The sequence below is a fragment of the Falco peregrinus genome, chromosome 5, assembly GCF_023634155.1.
Source record: "Falco peregrinus isolate bFalPer1 chromosome 5, bFalPer1.pri, whole genome shotgun sequence".
NCBI lineage: Eukaryota > Metazoa > Chordata > Aves > Falconiformes > Falconidae > Falco > Falco peregrinus.
In genome coordinates this window covers 79,713,697-79,733,331 of record NC_073725.1, presented here as the reverse complement: position 1 = coordinate 79,733,331, position 19,635 = coordinate 79,713,697, and the positions used below count along the sequence as shown (strand labels likewise).

Below are 19,635 nucleotides of genomic sequence, written 5' to 3'. Positions count from 1 at the left end.
TTCTCAATATAGGGCTGGCAACTGTCTTCTAGTCTGTGCAGTGCTCTGGGCTGTAGTGGGGTTTCAGTGTCAGCTAGGAGCATAATGATACTAGGTTTTTTGGTGGTTTTTGTTTGTGGAGTGTCACTGAGGAAACTTTTTTTCAGTGAGGAAGATCCTTTATTTCAGTAGCATCACTAACTTACCAAAGTGATCCTTTCTTGTGGAATAATAATCCTATTATTTCTGAAAAGTATAGCAGCACAATAAGTGCATCCCAGTCTATTCCACAACCACTTATTTCCTTCAGTAACAGGAAGAAGCATATGCTTAATATAACACAGCAGCTTAGTTTATTCGGAAACATGTTTAACTTTGCTGAAGAGATTCAGTAGGCCTAGGGGAAGGTACAAGAGAACCATTTGCTGGTAGAATTGGTGATTAGTACAAATAGCACTTCAGCACTTCTGTTTTTCTCAGTAGACCAAGACCCTTCCCTGAATATAGCTGTGTTTACCAGTTCAAAGAGGAAACAGTGTGTCAAATCCACCTTAAATTTTCTTCTTGTTCTGATGCCTTGCCTTCTTTCTGAAGTGATAAACAGCCAGGATTTCCGGAAGAGATTTTCGGGTGCTTCAGTCAATCGATGCCTCTCTTTGCAGACAGTAACAGATATCTGAAAAACAGCTCTGAAGTGATGCCAGTTACTTGATGTAGATGCCTAAAGATACTTGTCTGATATTTTCTGCAGACTTTACATATGGGTCTTCCATAATGTGCTATGTTCATAGGATCATGAAGGTTAAAGCCCCTCATTATTCTTGGGACTACTTAGTGGTTTAGTATAATTTTTAAAAATAAGGACCAAGATTTTAGCACACTTAATTCTTTCCTAAGTTTAATTACAATCATTGTTTGAAGTAAGCCATTAGGGCTCTGCTGTGTTCTGGGTGGTTAGGGCTCTGCTGCGTTCTGGGTGGATAACACTGTAAGCCAGTGCTGAACACAGTTGAGAACCTGACCTCACAGGCTATAAAAAAAAAAAACCCACAAAAACCAAACCCCAAAAAAACCCCACCAAACAAAAAACCCAACAACAACAAAAAAAAACCAACTAAAAACACCAAAACACCCAGGATTGTATCAAGAAGCAGCCTCACTGATCCCCTTCTAAAGGAACCACTGGTCCACTGCAGGCAAGCTGTTCAAACCCACCCAAATAAAAGCAGAGCTGAAGCATATATTAATTAAAACCAAAACAAACTCACACAAAGAAAACATTTCAGCTGAGCCAAGCTAGAACTCCTGAAAATGAAGTTCACTCTCATTAATACTGCTGTAGTTCAAGTCCTTTTGGGGCACTGGCTACCAGTGCTAACTATATGAATATTACATATTCATACTTCTGTTTTCATTTTAATTAAACAAGGGGGCTCTGTAGCCTAGTCATGAGTGTTGCATCCCAGAAATGTCTAGCTCCATTTCCTGTTAATGATTTTTTTTTTGTACAAACCTACACTCCACTGATTTCACTTTTCTTCCTGAGGGACTACAGATTCTGTGCAGCACATGGGGATCACCCCAATCATCAGCATAGCCTGGTTTAAACTCTAACATGTGTGAGTGACCTCTTGCCTTACAAAAACTGCATGCAAAGTCCTCCTTCAAGACCCTTCTTACAGCATTTGTAATACTTGGTTGTCACAGTTGATGCCTCCTAAGGCTTTAAGTTGGTGCTTCACTACTTTAACTTCCATTTGCCTTTGTTAATGGCACTGAACATCTGCCTTTTGTCCTAAGATGCTGATAATTCCTGATGTCTTAATTGGGTTCCAGCACATTAAAGAGGCTGTTGAATTTTACAGAAGCCAGTGAATATTTCTTCCCCTCCAGTGTGTATTCTTGCCTTAACAGCAGTTTTCCCCATTACTCTTTATGTATACAGGTGCTATACAGAGTCCAACCCATAACAGATACAGTAGATACTAACAGCTACAGAGCTTAATGTGATGTTGCATGTATCAACAAGGATGCAACAACTATATGTGACTCTTCAGCCTTTCAGTATGTCTTGTCCTCTTTCCTGCATCTTTGGTCAAAGTAATTAAAGTGCTTTACGTCCAGTGGAAACATTTTGTGGTTTTTCCTCCTTGATCCTTAAACCTTAAGGAATTTAGAGATGTAGGTTCTCTATCTCAAGTGAGTCTGCGATGTTGAAACAAATTACTCTGGAAATGCAAATGTCCTTAATCAAATCAGTCTGATGCTAGGGGTTAGGTTTTACTTGTTCAAGAATAGTCTTGAGTTACTTTAGATGATTTTACTGTCTCCTTGAACCTTGATAAGATACTTCAGAAAAAAATATTAGTTTATCCTTTTAGGGTAACTGCTGTTATTTTTTTCTCTTTTCCTGTAACTGTGGCTTCTTCGTATATAAGTGTACACTTCACTTAGCTGGCTTCACAAAATGGAGGTTCCTCCTGCAAAACTATTTTAGGAACTTTTTGCTGTTTGTTATTTCTAAGCCTGAGATTTTCACATTGGATCCATATACGTTTATTTTACTATTTACACCTATCACAGTACATTTATATGGAATACCATCACACAGACAAACCAGCTACTGACAGCTAATATAAAGATATTAGATTCCACAAGGCTTAATCTGCATAGAGACCAGAAACACATCTAATTGTGAAACACAGATAAGTCCTTCTGTATTTCCCTTAATTTTAAACCCATTTTTTGTAGAATGTGATCTTCCCACCACAAATACCTACTTGTGTATTTGTATAGTTATCTTGTGGTCAATTTGTGTTGGGTAGCTAGTACCTTCCTGTGTTTAATAATTTATATATTTATGGTAATGAAATGCGCAATTATTAGTTTTAAGCATAGTTTAAATATTAAATTTTGTTTGTCTTCCACTCTCCTCCCAGCAATCTACCGGTGATACATAATCTCATACTGCGTGTAATTTCTAATAGTGGGCAAAACTCTCTAGGGGAGTATTTCTGACCCCCTGCGAGGTGGAGATCTAAAAGAGAAATGACACTACTTTGGACTACATCATCTATTTGCAGATTACTGTAGTTGTGCTTGCTAAAGCTTTACCAGAGACTTATTTTCCCTGGTGCAAGCAATATTCATTTGACTTGAATAATTCGGAAATCATGTGGGATATAAAAATCTATCTCTATTTGCAGCATCCTTGTCACTGATCCTCATTCTTTAGAGAGAATTTGAAGTGAAACTCCACAGCAAAGTAGTTTAACATCACACTAGTTTTGGTAAGTATTTTGTATGCAACATCAGTTATCATAAAGTTGCTTCATCTATCAGTTGTGCTATGTACAGCATTGCTACTTGTGGCTTTTGTTTTGAAAAGTAGCCAAAATGGGATATTTCAGCAATTTTTGAGTGCTGTTTGTTAAAGGGGAAAAGTGTACAACAGATTCTTACAAAGTGACAGCCTATTAAAATTGCTGGTTTTTATACCTTACTAGATGAAATATACCCTCTATTCATTCACCTTTATCACTGGGGTGTTTGTTGACTCTACGACAGATCTTTTCTGGTCACTGGACAGCCACTATATAGATTTCTTTTTTGGTTTTAGGCATGCGTGTTGAGTGATCCATGCAACAGTGAAGAACCTGCCATTGTACATTCCATATATTACTGTTGTACCAGTTGCTCTTGATTCTGTTAGCAGGATGCTGTTAGTTCCCCTCACTCTACATTTTCATTCAATGAAAACATTTGAAAAGACAAACGCGGTAGAGAGCCCAGAGCTACATGATGTTGCATTGTGCGGCCCCACAACAATCTTTAATAATAGCCAATCCTGCTTTGGCAATGGTGGGCTTGCTTGGAGGAGGCTCTGCCTTCTTTTCTGCTGGGCTGCCTGCAATGTTCAAAACAAGACACCATTAAAACTAAGAGCTGGTCAAACTATTTCTTCCTACTTCTGTAAGCCTTCCTCCCCCATACCCCCCTGCCCCGACTTTTAACTCATGTTTGGACAACACATCTAACCAAGTTGGTATGTGGATCCAGGCTGCTCAGGAATTTTATCTCTTCAAGGGAGAGAGTTAAGAGGGCCTAAAGCATCCAGACTTCTCAATGGAAGGGTAAACTTCTTGCATCTTGTTCAATCCAGGTATCCCTGTTCACAGCCCTAGGGTCAGATAACAGGCCTTCCACAGAAAGTCATTATACTGTGTTTAAACCCCAGCAACGAAGGAGCTGAAGAACAAAAATATTGCCAGAGTTTCTCTCTTCAACTTGGATGTTGTAACAGGAGAACAAGATAAAGACAGGTTTTAAATTTTCAGGGTGAAAAGTATCTTTTTATCTTTATCATTGCATTTAAAAGCAATGAAATGAAGTAAACTAACAAGGGAGATGAGTCATGCTCCCTGTGACTAAAAGGGTATAAATAATTAGTGATGCATCTTAATGTCTCTATTAACCTTGTACTTAAACTCCACAGTCATTCCATATCCCTCTAGAAACTCTCTGGCAAGATCTTGATCTGTGCAAAATGGCAGTATTTGGATACAAACCTCTTCAGCTGGTGGACCAAATTCGGTTTCTAAGAAGGGCACCACTCTCACTTGACCAGCTCCATGCCTAAGAGCTCAGTTTGAGCTGGGTCAAAAATCAATCTGTTAACTTTTAGAGCTCATGCTGTAACTTGTATTTGAAAGCTGCAGATAAAAGATTACAAAGGATCATGTAATGTGTGTAGTTTCTGAGAAATTAGTGTGTCTATAAGTGATTTGAGTTGAGGTGATCAAAAAGTCTATTTAGGCTGGTAAGATGTAAGAAATTTGTGGTAGCTGTGGAAGTTTGCAGTCTTTTCTCTAGTTTCCCTCTTGGCTGAAGCGTAACAGGCAAATTTTGCTTCAGATATCATGTATTCAAGTATACTTTGCATATATGAAACATACAAAGCAGTTCTGAAGTGGCAATACATGACTTGGATTCAGTTTTAAGGGGCAATTGGGCATCTGAATTTTAAATGGTGAGCAGCTGCTGACACACTATCTTGTTTCAGGGTGATCTAGCTACATGAACCTAGCTTTTGGCAGAGGCTGGCCCAGCATGGCCTTTGAAAATACTGTTTTGTCTAGTTGTCTGAAGTTTTTCCTATTATTCTTGTTTTTCTTAATGTTTGGGAACTCACTGGTAGGAGATTGCGTTGCTTTGTCTAAGGGTTTTAACTTGGTGCGAAGGAATTCAGCCATCTCTTTGTCTTCTTCTTTCTCTCTGGTGGGGAAAAAAAGGAGAATAAATCTGTTACAGAAAAAACAGTGTCTTCACTGTAAATGGGACGGTAAAAGCTAAAGTAGCTGGATCAAATCACTAGTAAACAATTCACTGGTTTGCTTCTTAATAAGCAGAAAAACTACGTGGTTTTAAAGAAAACAAAATGTTTGCCTAAATGAAAACTTTAACTAACTTGAATTGAGAGAGAATTTTCCCCAAGGTTCTTTACTTGTCTGTGATAGTGTTGGATTCATTATATTCCCTAGTTAGTGGATTTTAAACCATAATGTTTCACCTATTTTAAATTGGCCTCACAAGTGCTTCACAATGCTTCCTCTACAGAGTAAAACTGAGGATACATACTGCTGTGATTGTACTGTTTATTTTCAAAGGCCCACTTAAACAAAAGATTGGATCGCATGGTTTTCCGCTGTTGGTGTTTACCAAAACGAAGTATATTTCTTTGTCTGAAGATGACAGCATTAGGCCCAAAATAAAAAGATGATGTTGTGTGTCTATTAATTATATTGTCATATTAGTTTCTTAGCTATTTTCTTACTTAAGCATTAACAATGAGCACACTGATTGAATATCTCAGTTTAGAGGAAAAGCAGATTTTATTATCAAGAGTTTTAAAGAAAAGCCTCAGGTTTTACTGCAAATGTGAATTGACACTAATGTATTCGTATCTGCATAGCAGTACATTCTCAGTAGCCTGCATTTAGGCTGATGTATTGTCTGGCTGCTGATGTGGTTTTTGTGATTGGGATATTGCAGTAGCAGTTGAGCACTCTGGATTACACCGCTAGCTCGGGCTTCTTGTCAGCTGCTGCCTCTGGCCAGCTCTCTTTGATCAGCTGCCGGATGCTGGCAAGCTTTCTTCTCCTGTCCTTTGCTGGCTTAGAACTTAAATGTGTTGGAAGAGATATTGTCACTTAGGATAAATGGGTTGATGAGCCTTGAATCTTTACTCTTGAAAGACAGGGAAAGCAATAGCAAAACCTGGACTATCTGTAGGGTGTTGGGTTCTTAGTACAACAGCTGGAAATGAGCTTTTGAGGAAGACCACAAGTTTCTCAGCAACTTTGGGCTAAGGTACCGAGATGAAACCATTCCAAACTCACTTATGTTTTAGGTTAAGTAGACTTGTGTTAGTGATCGCATTCTTTTTTTTTTTTTTTTTTTTAAACCCCAACCACATTAATAATTTTAAAAAGGCAGATTTTGATGTCTACAAACATGCCCCTTGTAGAATTCCATTTCATGACTATCTCCTGTGCCAAGAGGCTCCTCTGGTAGCAGCAAAAATCCTTCTCTTATTAATGGTAAATGCCCAGACACATTCTGGTAGGAAAGTAAGAGACCAAACCCCACTGTAGTTGTGAGATGACCAAATCATTAGTAAGATATAAAGCCATGGAAGCGCAACAATCTAGTTTTAATGCCTTTCCTATGGAACTGGGAGGAGGCCTTTAACTTTTAAAGGACCGATTCTCTCTCATTAATGTCAATGTAAAATTTGTCACTCCGGTGTAGTATTAGACTTTTGAAATCTCACAAGTAAGTTCAGTAGCTTTTAGTTCTTACCGTAATCTCTCTACCTCTGCATCATCTACAAGAAAATCTCTTTTTTGTACCAGTCTGTGGATCTTCTGAATCAGTTCATCCTCTTTTTGTTTCTCCATCTTTGTTTTTTCTCTTTCTGGTCAAAAACAAAAAGAGACTATTACTTTGGATTCTGTGGAGTGGGGGCTGGGGTGTGTGTGGAAATTTAAGAATGAATTGCTGATTGAAGTCAGTGGTTCTTCAGACCTGAGTTACCAACCCCCCCAGCAAGTTCTGGTCACTGCCTCTTTTTTCTCTTCCACTTGCTACTGTTGTGTCTGATCAGCTTAATGATCTGGAAACTGGGGCTTGGCAAGCCTGCTTGTAATAATAAATTACTCTGCAAGACGCTGCTTTGAATTTTTTGAAGAGTAAGAAAACAGGCCAGGTTGTTTCATTAAAATCGGTGGTACAAACTTCCTTTGACCTCAGAGGAAACAAGACCACAACAAAGGAACTATTTCTCTGTATTTCATGATAGCTTTGGCTGTACAACGCTTTATTTCTACTCTAGTAAGGCAGGTGAGCTGCACATCCACACAAATAGCATCAGTTGTAAAATGTGGAAAAATAAATGAAAGTGTTTATTTTCCCTGTGTTTCAAAAGTTTGAGTAATATATGTCCTTGTTAATTGGCCAGTCTGTAATGACTGGGTTGCCTATAAACAACTATTTTTGTGATGTGAAAGATGTACCTGCCACAAACTAAAACTCACAAATGTTAGGGGTTATGGAGCTGTAGTGTAAGGTTATAAAAGTGCAGTTAAGACAGAAATCTTCAAATGCAGCAAGCAGAGATGATCCCAGGCCACGCATTTCCTCAAGAAGCTAAAAATTTTAATTAGCTGAGAAGACACTTTTTATTAAGTAAAGAATTTTGGTTTTCAGCAGTAGAACTGCATTGAGACAACCATAAAATTAAACACAGTAAGAGTTGTAGGAAGAAGTGCAAGCTGCCTGCGGTCTGCATCTGAGCTACGTTATGTCTGCTGATTGAACTCAGATTTTAAACAGCTAAATAAATAATTTGAAAATAATTGTTTAATACAGCTTAGTTTTGGATCATGGGCTTTAGGATGTTTCCTGCTGGAAATTTCTGCAGTAAATCCATTCCTTAGTGAGATAAAAGCACCTTGAATGTATTTTTAAGACAAGATTTACAGAATTTCAATCTCAGAAAGACATACTCCTTAGAGAATTTTAAAGTATGGCCTGTCAGTAGCAAAGGAAATAATTTGTAATATAACAGAAGGCTGCTTTCTCTGAGATGTATTTTCTGTGTTTTATCTCTTAGAAATTCTAAAGGGAGGTGATTACTGACTGCTGTGAAGATTTCAAGGCCTTTACATTGTTACCTATGGAGAATTCCTGTGATTAATAATGAATTTACAGGAGAAAAACAAAAAAGGCATAGAAATTGCTGCTTTTTTTTTTTTTTTTGGCTTTGCCTCTTGTATCTATGGAGCAAGGGATCTCGTGCTCTCACTACTGAAGGTAGAAGCTACTTTATACTTCCTTTCAATCTGTCTTCTTCCCAGTCTGAAATTCTCTCATGATACCCTTCAGGAAACTGCCTGCCAAATATATGCATCCTGAATTGTGGCAAAATACTGCATACTCTGATCCCATGTCTACTGAAATTGGCTAAACCGTGTCTACGGAAAGTGTTTTTCTAGGTTAGGTGCGTGCTGTGTCTGCACTTAGTTCTGTGTGAATGCCAGCAGCTTCTCTGTCTTCATTAAGACAAAAGTATTCTTGTTGTGAGTCTGCCAAAAGGTGGTGCTGCTGGAATATAATTGTTTTAAGTTTGCAGAGATTTGCAAAGTGCTAAGGAGAAACTGCTGTCTGTGGTTCTCTGTGTAAGAGTTTTAAAAAGTATTTTCCTGTCACAAAGGTTTTTTAAAAAAAAAAAATCCAGCAAAAAAAAATGAAAACTGATCAACCTTAACTGTATGTTAAAAGTATGAGCAGGAAAGCTGCAAACTAGAAAAGGCAAGACAAGGGGAATTATTCATATATATTTTCTAGGTTTCATAATGCATTCCAATACCATTTAAATCAATAATAAAAATAGAATAATAGAAATTAAAAATGTGACCTATAGGTAACTAAGAAGTATAAAGAAAGAACTAGTAAAAAATATGAGTCTACTTTTGTTGGATACAAAGAAAAGTGGGTAAGTTCTTATACAACTAAGAATGTGTGGCTGTAAAGTAGACCATTGTTTCCTGTTTCATGAGTGACCTTCTCTCCCATCTGGGGAGAAAGTTGTCCTTTAAAGTCCCACAATAAAATGTGGGGGGTGGGGAATGAGGGTAAGCAAATGAGAGTCAAAACTCGTCCTTAATAGTTAGGCAGCAGCAAATCATTTCTGAAGCGTGCTAGAGGCCATGCATACCTAGTATAAATGACCCACTGCAGTTGCTGGGTGGTTTCGAGGATTTGTCTGTATTTTATTTTTTTTCTTGAATAGGGTAGGGCTGTTGTGGGTGATCTGAAACAGCAAAGCTGGAGTGAAGCAAAATTCCTCATTTATTTCAGCTGGAGTCCGGAGTCAAGGACTGCAAAACTGCCCACAACCCTGTCCCTCCTTAGAACAGAGAATTAAAGCAAAACACAAAGCAGACTTTTGCCCCCTGCTTTTTGTAGAAACCTGGTTTACTTTATTCTGGTAGTTAGATTTAACTATGGGCGTGATAATGAATTGGCATATCTAGGAAAAAAAAAAATCACATTCGCAGTGATAAATCCCTCTCCTCCCTTTTAATTCTGGTATCTCAGCACTCTTGTCTTTTCCACCTGATGATCTCTGTGCTACTTGGTTCCCTTGAGATTGCCAAGAGAGTGCAAGAACTAAGGAATATGCACCTGTCTGAGTGATATTTGTAGAACTGCTGCCAAGGGAATGGTGAAATACAGCATGAAAAGAAATATAGAGACAATTATGTTAAAGATGGGAAGGAAATGGGAAAAAAAAAGATCCAGAGGAGAAAGATGAAACTCAGCCTTGGGGGGGAATCTCTGATTATTATGGGCAGAGGTGTGCTTCTGACACCATCCCCACCCGTGCATCACCCATGTATTATATTAGTATTGGGCTGGAGATAGGCATTACCTGGGATTGCTACCAAAGCCTGCAGCTCTTTCTTAAGGTTCATAATGTCTTTGCACAGCTGGATATCATCCATCCTGCAGAAACAGAAAAAGTATGGTCAGAGACATGCAAACCATCTTGTGTGACAGGATGGGCAGGTATCATCTGAATATATGGTACTGTCCCTTGCCTGGGTCCTGTGCATCAGTTTGGAATGCAGAAGTTTAACCTTGGGATACTAATTTATTCACCAATTTTAACAGATAGCAAAAGGTATTTAATACTAAATGCCTGTTGAGCCTTTGATTTCTTACTGGGAACTAATTTGTGTGTAGGTCATATCTGTCACTGCAGGTTATTTCAGTTACCTTTTACTTTTTTGAATGTTACCAAACATTCTGGAATGGGCATCTGTATATTTAATGGTCATCAAAAAGACAGGTGTACCACATTGCACATACTGCAGCAACAGTGTTCACTCGGGAAAAGAGCAAGGGTGAGAGTAACAGGGAAGGGGTAGCAGAAGTCGGTAACATTACTTGGCACAGCCAAGACAAGGTTTATATTCTACTACCAACTTGCTTTGTGACCTTATTAATAATTTAGCCCTGATACCAAAGATCTGGAACCTGTCATAATTTGGCATCTATTTTGAGCTCTTGTGCCTTGGGTGAATGCCTTCCATGGTTGACGTGATGCTTCAAATCCTTGATGTGTGCAGAATGTCAAGACACAGAAGACAGCTATAAAAAATAATAATCTAACACTAACAGAAACTGCACCTTCAGTTTTTATTGAAACTGATACCTATCCAGAGAGCTGCTATACTGAATTATTCCTCTGGAAGCTAGTGAACTTCATCGTTAGCTTCCTGGCAAATGTTTTATTTTAGTGTCCCAGCCATACTGGCAGCCACGGCTCGGGTGTTGGTTCCGAGGGCTGCATCAAGGCTTCCATTTTGAAGTCACACCCTGAGGAATACACAAACAGCCTTTGTAATTAATTCTACATTCTTCAACTTGGATGTCACCAACACTATCGTTGCCCACAGATCTCAGAGTCCTTGTTTCATAATCCTGTGCCTGAAGGGTAGATTGCCTGTTGCTCAGCACCTGAAGGTAGCTAAAGTGCTATCAGGACACAGGTTGTCACAGTGATATTTCAGGAGAGGTAAACCTGAGAGATTAGAGTGTGTCTGTATGTGACAGTGAGTGCGTGAAGGATAATGCAGTCAAATTATTTCATTAAGTGAGGAGTGGAAAAAGTAGGTGTTTCTGGCACAAATAAGATTTTAATCACAATCCAAGAGCTTTATTCTCCCTGCTGCCTCTGCGTGGAATGCAGGCCTCTCCAGGGAGCTGTCCTTCAGCTGCTTTGCTCCTGTTGTTAAGACATGTTGATTCTTTTATGATTTGCTGCTTTGGTTAACTCCATCTTGCCTCTTCTACTTTTTGTGCTATGACAGCTGTTCCTATTGCCTTTTTACTTCTCTCTTCCCAAAATATAACAGTGACATGCCTCTGATAATAATTTTTATTGTTGACCTCTTTTCCCTGTTTCAGAAGCCACTGTTAATTTTGCTGGGGATCTGTTCTCCCCCCATACATCTATCTTGTAAAACTTACTTTTATTGGGAAGATCATCTTGCTAGCTTCAGGGCTAGCCCATGGTTCTGTGTGTGTTTAGGACACTTGGAGGCAGAGACATTTATACCAATGATTATTCTTACTTGGGCTCCCCATATTATTCATGCTGATCACAGGAAAAGCCTGGTTTACTCTTGAGATCCATCATGCTAAATGGTATTGAAATTACTTTTAACAATTAACAATCTTAAACATTATCCCCTCAGGGAAATCAATATTCAAAGTGTGCTGGGATGTGAGCAAGCCTCACAGCTCCTTATCCATTTGATGTTCGTGTAGTTTGGGTGTCGTTAATATATCTGAGGAAAATGATCATAGTTAACAAAGATGACAGTTTCTTGGCAAGAAGTGTTCAATATTGAACTGCTGTGTTCAGATGGTATCTAGGGGCCAGACCCTCAACTAGGAAGAGAACAGTGAGTTTCTACAAAAGAGATTTCCATGACTTACAGAGAGAAGAGATTCTTTTTTCTGTATCTGGTAGATTGGGCTTTGTTTTGGGAAGATCTGAAAAATACTAATTAAAATACCTCACTGTACCAGTCTGGCTCCCTGCCCTCCTCGAGGTAATCTCAAATGCTGATGTCACTGCTCTTATCTCAGGATTTTCAGGAATTTAAAATAACACTGGTAGTTATGTTCCAAGCGAGCAAGATCATCAGTGTTCAGTAGTCCCTATAGCCCCTATGCTCAGTTTGTGGAAAAGGTACTGTAGTTGCAGTTCCTCCCATTATTTTGACTTCTTTTAAAATCTAACTGCACAGCATATAGCTAGAACTCTCCATATATATTCTTAGCATGTCTTCTTCCTGACACCTAAACTTTGTTTCTCCCTTGTAACCAACAGGAGAGAAGTAAGTGCCTGGCCAAGCACTTAAAAGCTGTAACAGCTCTGTGAAAATCTGAATTCCAAAAGTCATAAGCTAGGTGACTTGTCCAGAGTCCCAGCTCTGTAGGTTAGTGTGTTTTGATGATGGACAAAGTCTAAACCCACCATCTGCACCGATCTCCTTAAGTACATGGAAACATCTTTACTCCCATGTGTGTCAAACAGCCGTTGTGTTTCTGTGGTGCTGATTAGGAGAAAAGCAAAAGCTATGGCTAAATGACTAAAGGAGGGCTATGGGACATGTTCGTAAAAACTATGTGAAGACTTCATCCCTCTGACAATAAAAGCAGGAGGTACAGTGCTTGTAACTATAAAGCACATCACACATCTGCTTAGCAAATAACACTGAATGTAGGGCTAAAATTGCTGTCCTGAGCAAGAGTCAGCTTGTTGCCCTGAGTAAAGTCTGAACTTCCTCCTCAAACTCCTGGGAAAGTTAGTTCTTGGAAGACCATTTGATCTGTACTGGTACTATGGACCTTCCCCTCTTTTCCCCCTTATGCTTTGGTTCTTAAAAGCCCCAGTGGATTTCTCATTTGAAAGCTGGGTAGTCAGCAGGGTTTGAGTGACAGCATATTTGCATTACCATCGGGCCTCTTTAGGAAGTGAAAAGAGCTTTTGGGAACCTTAAAGAAAGCAAGAATCTGCAGAGTAGAGAAAACAAAACTCCTTTGGGTCCCCTAGGCTTCTACAGAGAAGCTGGGAAAACCCATTGCGCCTGATTCTGTAGCATTTTCTCTCCTATATGTCAAACCTATCAGAGTGTGAGACAGACAAGAGAAGTTACACAGGCTATTGTCCGACTTATTTAAGAGCATTGTTACGCTTCCTGTGCACCCGGTGCTTTTCTCAAAGGAGAAGGGCACAGTCAGGTTGTTGGGTCTGTGCAGAATGCAATGGCTTTTCCCCTGTAGATACAGCATGGCATAGGGTACTGAAATGACACCCCCCAGGCCTGCTTAAGTTATATGCAAAGCTGCTAGATACATTTGCATAAAATCTACAATGTACAAACAATCTTTGCTGACTCTTAGGGACATGGTTTAGTGATGGACTTGGCAGTGCAAGGCTGGTTGGACTCTATTAATCTTAAAGGTTTTTTCCAACCTGAATGATTCCATGATTTTCTGGAATAGATAGTACATTCTTTCCAGTCCCTGTGAAATCATTGTTGATGTTTTAGAAAAAACATCAGTAAAGCAAACAGCAGTTACAATATGTCAGTTTTCCCCCAAAGCTGAGCTTTAAATGTATGCCTAGCAATCTTAAACACATGAGTTATGACTATGATAAAACATTTCTCTTATTAAGAACCCAAATCCATTCCTGGAGTAATTGCAATAGTATTGAACTAGGGATGAATTTTCAGCATGCTTTCATGTATTCCTGACACACTGTCTGCAATTCTGCTTTTCTGTTTCTTGATGGCTTATTGTAAGAAACCGTCTGTATGTTTGGAGATATCACGTAAGCATATATTATTCTTTTCCTCTCTTGGTATTTCAAGCCGTATCATCAAAACCTAAAAGCAGCCTCTCTGTTTGCCCCAAAAAAAGATAAAATAGCTCATAATGAATAAACAGCATGAGCAGAAGATTTTCTAAACGTGTCACAAAATGACAGGAAAATAAGTGGGTCGGAAGACTCTGCAGTGATCTGGCACAGTGACTCAGCCCCAGTACATGTTCTTGTAGCCCAGTTACCAGGGGAAGAATGCTCTGAGCACTGTCATTCCCATAAAATCCACAAGTGAAGTGACAGCATGAGTCACCTCTGCTGTGCACCATCTGGACTGAGGGCGGGCAGGGCAAGGAAACAGAGGAGACCTCCCTTCCCTGTGCCCTGGCAGGTCTCAGACACTATGGAAGACAGTGGCAGGCAGGACTTAAAAAAGAAACAGACACAGAAGTGTTGTGTTTTAATAGAAATTATTACAGAACAGCTACATTTTCCTGTCATCTTTTCAGCTGAGGAAGAAAACAAAATTCCCTAGTGTAAGACCTAGGTATCATCTAGAGCCATGGATGGAAAAAAAGCAAAAATTATAGTAAAAAGCAGTAGGAAAATCACTAAATGCTCACCTTAATGGTCAGCCAAAGAAAAAGAGATGGCCAACATCTGTCGAATGCTTAAGACTTGAGAGCAAGAATTATTAATAACAACTACGTACACATAAAATGTCTTTTTCGTTGATTTCAGGAAGAGCAGGGCAGTTCAGTGTGTCTAGAGAGCTGCTGCTTTTGCGGAATGACTTTCAAAGCTAGAAATAGATCTGTGCTCTCTCTAGCACGTCTGTTAGAGGAGGTCTTAAGATTCTTTTGTTTTCTGTTATTGCATTAAAGTGCTTGAAGTTAAAAAATGAAAGTAGAGTGGTTTTGTTGGTTTCCTTCCCTCTCTTCCAAGAGGACTTGCAGACACTTAGGTTATTTTTAGTTCTGTTTTAATATATTCCTGTCCCAGAAGTAAAACGCTTGTAATTGTTAGGAGTTTCTGAAGACTCTGATAGTGTCAGTCTAGGAGATGGCCTAAGAATCAGACATCATGCAAAGTCACGAGTTGGCATGATTACATGTATATGGAGAAGGTCTCAATACAGGGATAAGACAATCATCTCCTTGGTGGTGTGACCAATGAACATGCTCAAAAGCAGCCAGTAGTGATGGAGAAATTTGGGTGACTGAAGCAAAGGACTGTGTAGAAATAAAAGAGAATTGCTACAGACTAAGATGGTAATTGGTGTTTTCAAACTGCAGATTCATTAAAATACAGATTGAGGTGGGGAGGAGGGACATCAGTGGAGGCTGCTTTTGGGGACTGCAGGTGTTTAAGGCCTTGCCAAAGCTGTGGGGAATCTTGAAAGGTGAAAATATTCTGACACTAGAAGAAAAAAATAAGTTTATGTATGCCAGTCTTCTACATTTGACTCCATTTTTTCCCTGTCAACTCATCTTAGTTTCTTAAAGCTTATAATTATAAATCTGTGAAATCACAGACAACATTTAATGAATATAGCACACGTTGCCTGAGTCATTACGGAGCGTGTTTATCACCTTGTTATTTAGCTCAGCACTTGGTACTGTTCAGGTTGGAAGACCCAGAGCTGGCTATTAAGATAACAGATTGCTGACCAGCCTGCTTGGCAGGTCAGGTTACAAATCAAAAGTTCTATGATTAACTTTAATTATTAAAATGAGTTTGTCTATTTTTTCTTGTTAAAAGTGCTCTCTGATGGAGGAAGAGTGGATAGAAACACTGGACTGCAACTTGCGAAGTAATGTCATTCAGCTGTTGCTTCAGAACAATTGAAGACGCGGCAGGACTTGAAAATCTCAGTCCCTGGAGGTCATATTTAAGGCATATTTCTCAGCAGTTCAGAACAGTGTCTAAAGAAGCTATTTCTGTTTCATTCTCACTGATACTGTTAAATTCTTTTGAGCCTGGTCATCTCCTCTGCCAGTTATGAAGTTTTACTGTCAAATTCAATAGTAACAAGAGGAGCTTCCTGGAAGTGCCCCACTGTGGAGGGGAATATTTCTCTACATGGCAAAAACTGATGAAGTTAACTTGTCTAAAAACATGCAATAGGGAGGTTAGATTTAAGTTCAGAAGTACCCATTGCAGCAGCATACAGAAGACCGCATGTAAAAATATAGGGCAAACTTATGTGCATGGTTCCTTTAAACTGGTCTGGAAAAAACCAGGTTTTTTGTTATTAGGCAGCAGAAGTAGGAAACTTGGTTTGACTGTGTTGTCTCTAGCAGAATCAATGATAAATTTCCTTCTTAATTTGCCTCCTTATTTGATCTTTTCTTATTTTTCAAACCAGAACAGCAACTATGTACTATCAAAGCTGAAAACCATATAAAGGTATCTGGTATAAAATTAAATATTGACAGTCCGTCCATTTCAAGACTTCTCAATTCACTGTTCAGTCATCACTGATCTATCCTCTCCTATTCATAGCAGAAGGCAAGTGAGAGAGACCACTGAAATACCATAGGTCAAGAGTTACATGTTCTGACAGAGCATCCTCGCCTACAGAAAGATCAACTACGCAAAAGGGTGGGCCAAAGTAACTGTGAGTACTATATATGCATGCTGTATTATGAATATATTATCTTGGATACATCGTCTCATGAAAGACAATTCATTCTACCATCCACTCAGGCAAACCAGACCATAGATATCTAAGAACTGGGAAATAAAAAACAGTTTGGGATTAAAGGCTACATTCAGAAATACAGCGCGAAGTTACTGACCTAAAAATTACTTAAGTCAAAAGATTAAAATACCCAGAGTTGTTCCCTTTTCTGTAAACAATTTGTGACAACCACAACATATATTAAATGAGAAATGCTCATTTAAATAGCATTTTAAAGAAAACTTTTAATTAAATAATTACTTTCTTAGCTGTCCAACAGAGATGATAATGAAAATTTCTCCTTAAAAGGAGGAATTCTTTTCTTTTTCAAGAAACAAACATCTCAACTAACAGGCACTAAGTTCATTAAATACTTTGGTAATGATATGTTTATCATTATACACCACTAAAAAAACGCTTTTCCTTTCTGAGCATTTTAACATAGCATTTTTACTGCCACACAGTTGAAAGTGTAATGTCATATTTTTCTCTGGGGTTGACTGCTGTCAAACAGGGCAAAGGTGATAGCTCTGCGGAGAGATCAAACTGAACCAAAGGCATTTTTCTTCCCTTTTTGATAGCTGGTTTGTATTTATACTTTCAGCTTAAAGTGCAGTCTAGAACTCTGCAATTCTGTCCTGAACTCCTGTTCCTGAGGCTTCCAGGCTCCCATCTGAAAAGCTGAGAGACCCTCACCAGAGCTGGACCTTGCAGGAATTCCCAGTTCTACAGTGGGCATGCTGACATCCTTGAGGCCTCTAGATCCATGGCTAGGATGGGACTAGATCCTAGATTATAGTCCCCTAGAAATGCTGTCCCTAATCTCAGAAGCCTGAAGCTTTGAGCATCTGACAACTCTCATTACAGAAAGCAGGTTGTGCCATTTCCCATCGTACAATTTCCTGATTATTTCCTCAAGGATGCTGGGTATTTAGAGGTGAGAAACCATTGTAATGTCCTTGGGATGCAAAAGGTGAATGGGGACATACATTCATAGCCACAAATTAATCCTATCTTGCAGAAGAGTGTGTGCCACACCAGGCTATATCAATGGGAGAGCCATGGTACACCTCATAAAGCTGGGCTTGGTATTTTTCCTAATGGTACCTCATCTTATGAAGCTGACAACCTGATGTGTATTTATTGAAAAATATATATCACCACACAATGGCCTCCTTTTCTACAGCATCCCAAAGTGCATCCTGTGTTCCTAGAACAACGTACAATCAGGAAAAAAGAAAGAAGGAATTCACAGTGAGTTATATTGTATTGTTAAGATTATAGAACTGTGAAGGAGAAAAGATTCATTACTCCTTTCTATGAAAAGACAGATCTTACCAGAAAACACTGACAACAATTCTATTAATGACAAAAAATCTGGTTTTGTTGGTGTTATTTCTTTGCACTATAGTAACAGCTAGGTGCCAAACTCAGAAAAAAGTACTAGATGCTGCACACATAAGTAAACATGCTTAACCTTAGAGGAGAGAAAATAGATAATATACAGGACAAAGACAAAATCAAAACTGGCCAAGAAAGCAAGTCAGAACACCTGCTTAGCAATATATAACTAGTGAGTTACCACTGCTATTTACACCTCTGACAGCCTGTTTATCTCTGTACACTCTCCCTCCCTCTCACCCTTATCTAGGGTGATGCTCAGTGTGTGTCACTGTTGCCACACATGGCATTAAGCCATGGAGAAGTCACAGTTGATGCTACAGTTACTAAAAACAGAGATAAAGTATTTGGATGAAAAAGTAATTAAAATTTGAAATGGACTTCATTCATACAAAGACAGCAATCGTTACTGCCTTTTCACACTTCAGAATGGGAACGCTCCACGTAAGCAGGCTTTGTAGTACAGTATTACTTCTTGAGTTTAGCCAGTAATGAGAGACTGCTTATTTCATGTTCCCACTTTGTGTGAGTCTACTAGATTTGCTGCATGCATTCTAAATTAAAACACTGAATTTCTGAGTTGATTTATTGAAGGTTATCATCACCAAAGGATTTAACTTCTCACTTCTGCAGTTCTTGGATAGCTTGATGTTGCTTCACTTTGCAGTGGTTGTGTAAAGCGAGGCAATCAGCAAATATACCTTTTTGTACTTCAAAATACCAATCTGCTGTGCATACTGCAAAGGACATAAAGGTCAGAATCCTATCTGACCTCTGTTGGTGTGGTGTTGTTCTTAGGAGGAATGTGGACTATAATTTTTTCTCCACGATGAATTTGTCCTAAATTTGAGATTCTACCATTATGTCCAGTACCCTACAGAATGACTGTTACTGACTATCCCACCTTTACTACTGCTAGCAATGGATACATCGATATCATAGCAACAAAAGAGACATTTATGGGGCTTTTTTGCAAAGTGGGAAAAGGGTAAAGTTTGAAAAGGCAAGTAAAGAAAAAGTAAGCCTGATTGGAAGAACGAAAAAAAACCCAAAAACAAACCAGGGTTGATTATGTACTCTGGACAGCTAATGAAGCTGTGGGACTGCTAGTATAATACCAGGGCAAAGTCAAGTTGCAGCAAACTTATTTACATAAAAGGTAAAAAATTGTTCCTGGGATTGCAAGTAAGCAAACATAATAGTGTCAAATGGTTTAAAAACTTGAATGGATCCATGGAGAATTTGGATGATGTAGATCTTATGAGCACTCTGGAGACGAGGGAGTCATCTAATCATGTGTAGTGGGAGTGTACCAAGACAATGACCGATTTTAATTCTGCTAAGTCAATGTGAAGGTGAATTTGGCTTTTTCACAGTATTAGTTTAGCAATGTAATAACCACACAGACATTAAGCAAATACTGTGTGTTATAATTTTACAGATCAAACAAGTTTCATGAGGTAAGTAAAGCTGTTTTCAACAATTGCCTAAAGCAACCTAATAGGTCTTACTATTTAATATCTTATATTCCCTACACATACAGTTGCCATTCAGTATCATCTACATGGCAGAAATAACCACTCCCAAGACAGCTATCACAGGTGGA

General features: G+C 38.8%; 1 protein-coding gene across 1 annotated transcript in view; it reads right to left on the bottom strand.

Moving 5' to 3' along the window:
- Positions 1 to 309: 309 nt before the first annotated feature.
- BMERB1 (bMERB domain containing 1) overlaps positions 310 to 19,635 on the bottom strand; it is a 54,540-nt gene continuing 35,214 nt past the window's right edge. The window contains exons 3-6 of the mRNA XM_055806197.1: positions 9,974 to 10,047; positions 6,841 to 6,955; positions 5,171 to 5,253; positions 310 to 3,886 (exon numbers count right to left, since the gene is read on the bottom strand). Of these exons, the coding sequence (XP_055662172.1) occupies positions 3,774 to 3,886; positions 5,171 to 5,253; positions 6,841 to 6,955; positions 9,974 to 10,047 (385 nt within the window). The 3' untranslated portion in view covers positions 310 to 3,773. The remainder of the gene's footprint in view (positions 3,887 to 5,170; positions 5,254 to 6,840; positions 6,956 to 9,973; positions 10,048 to 19,635) is intronic.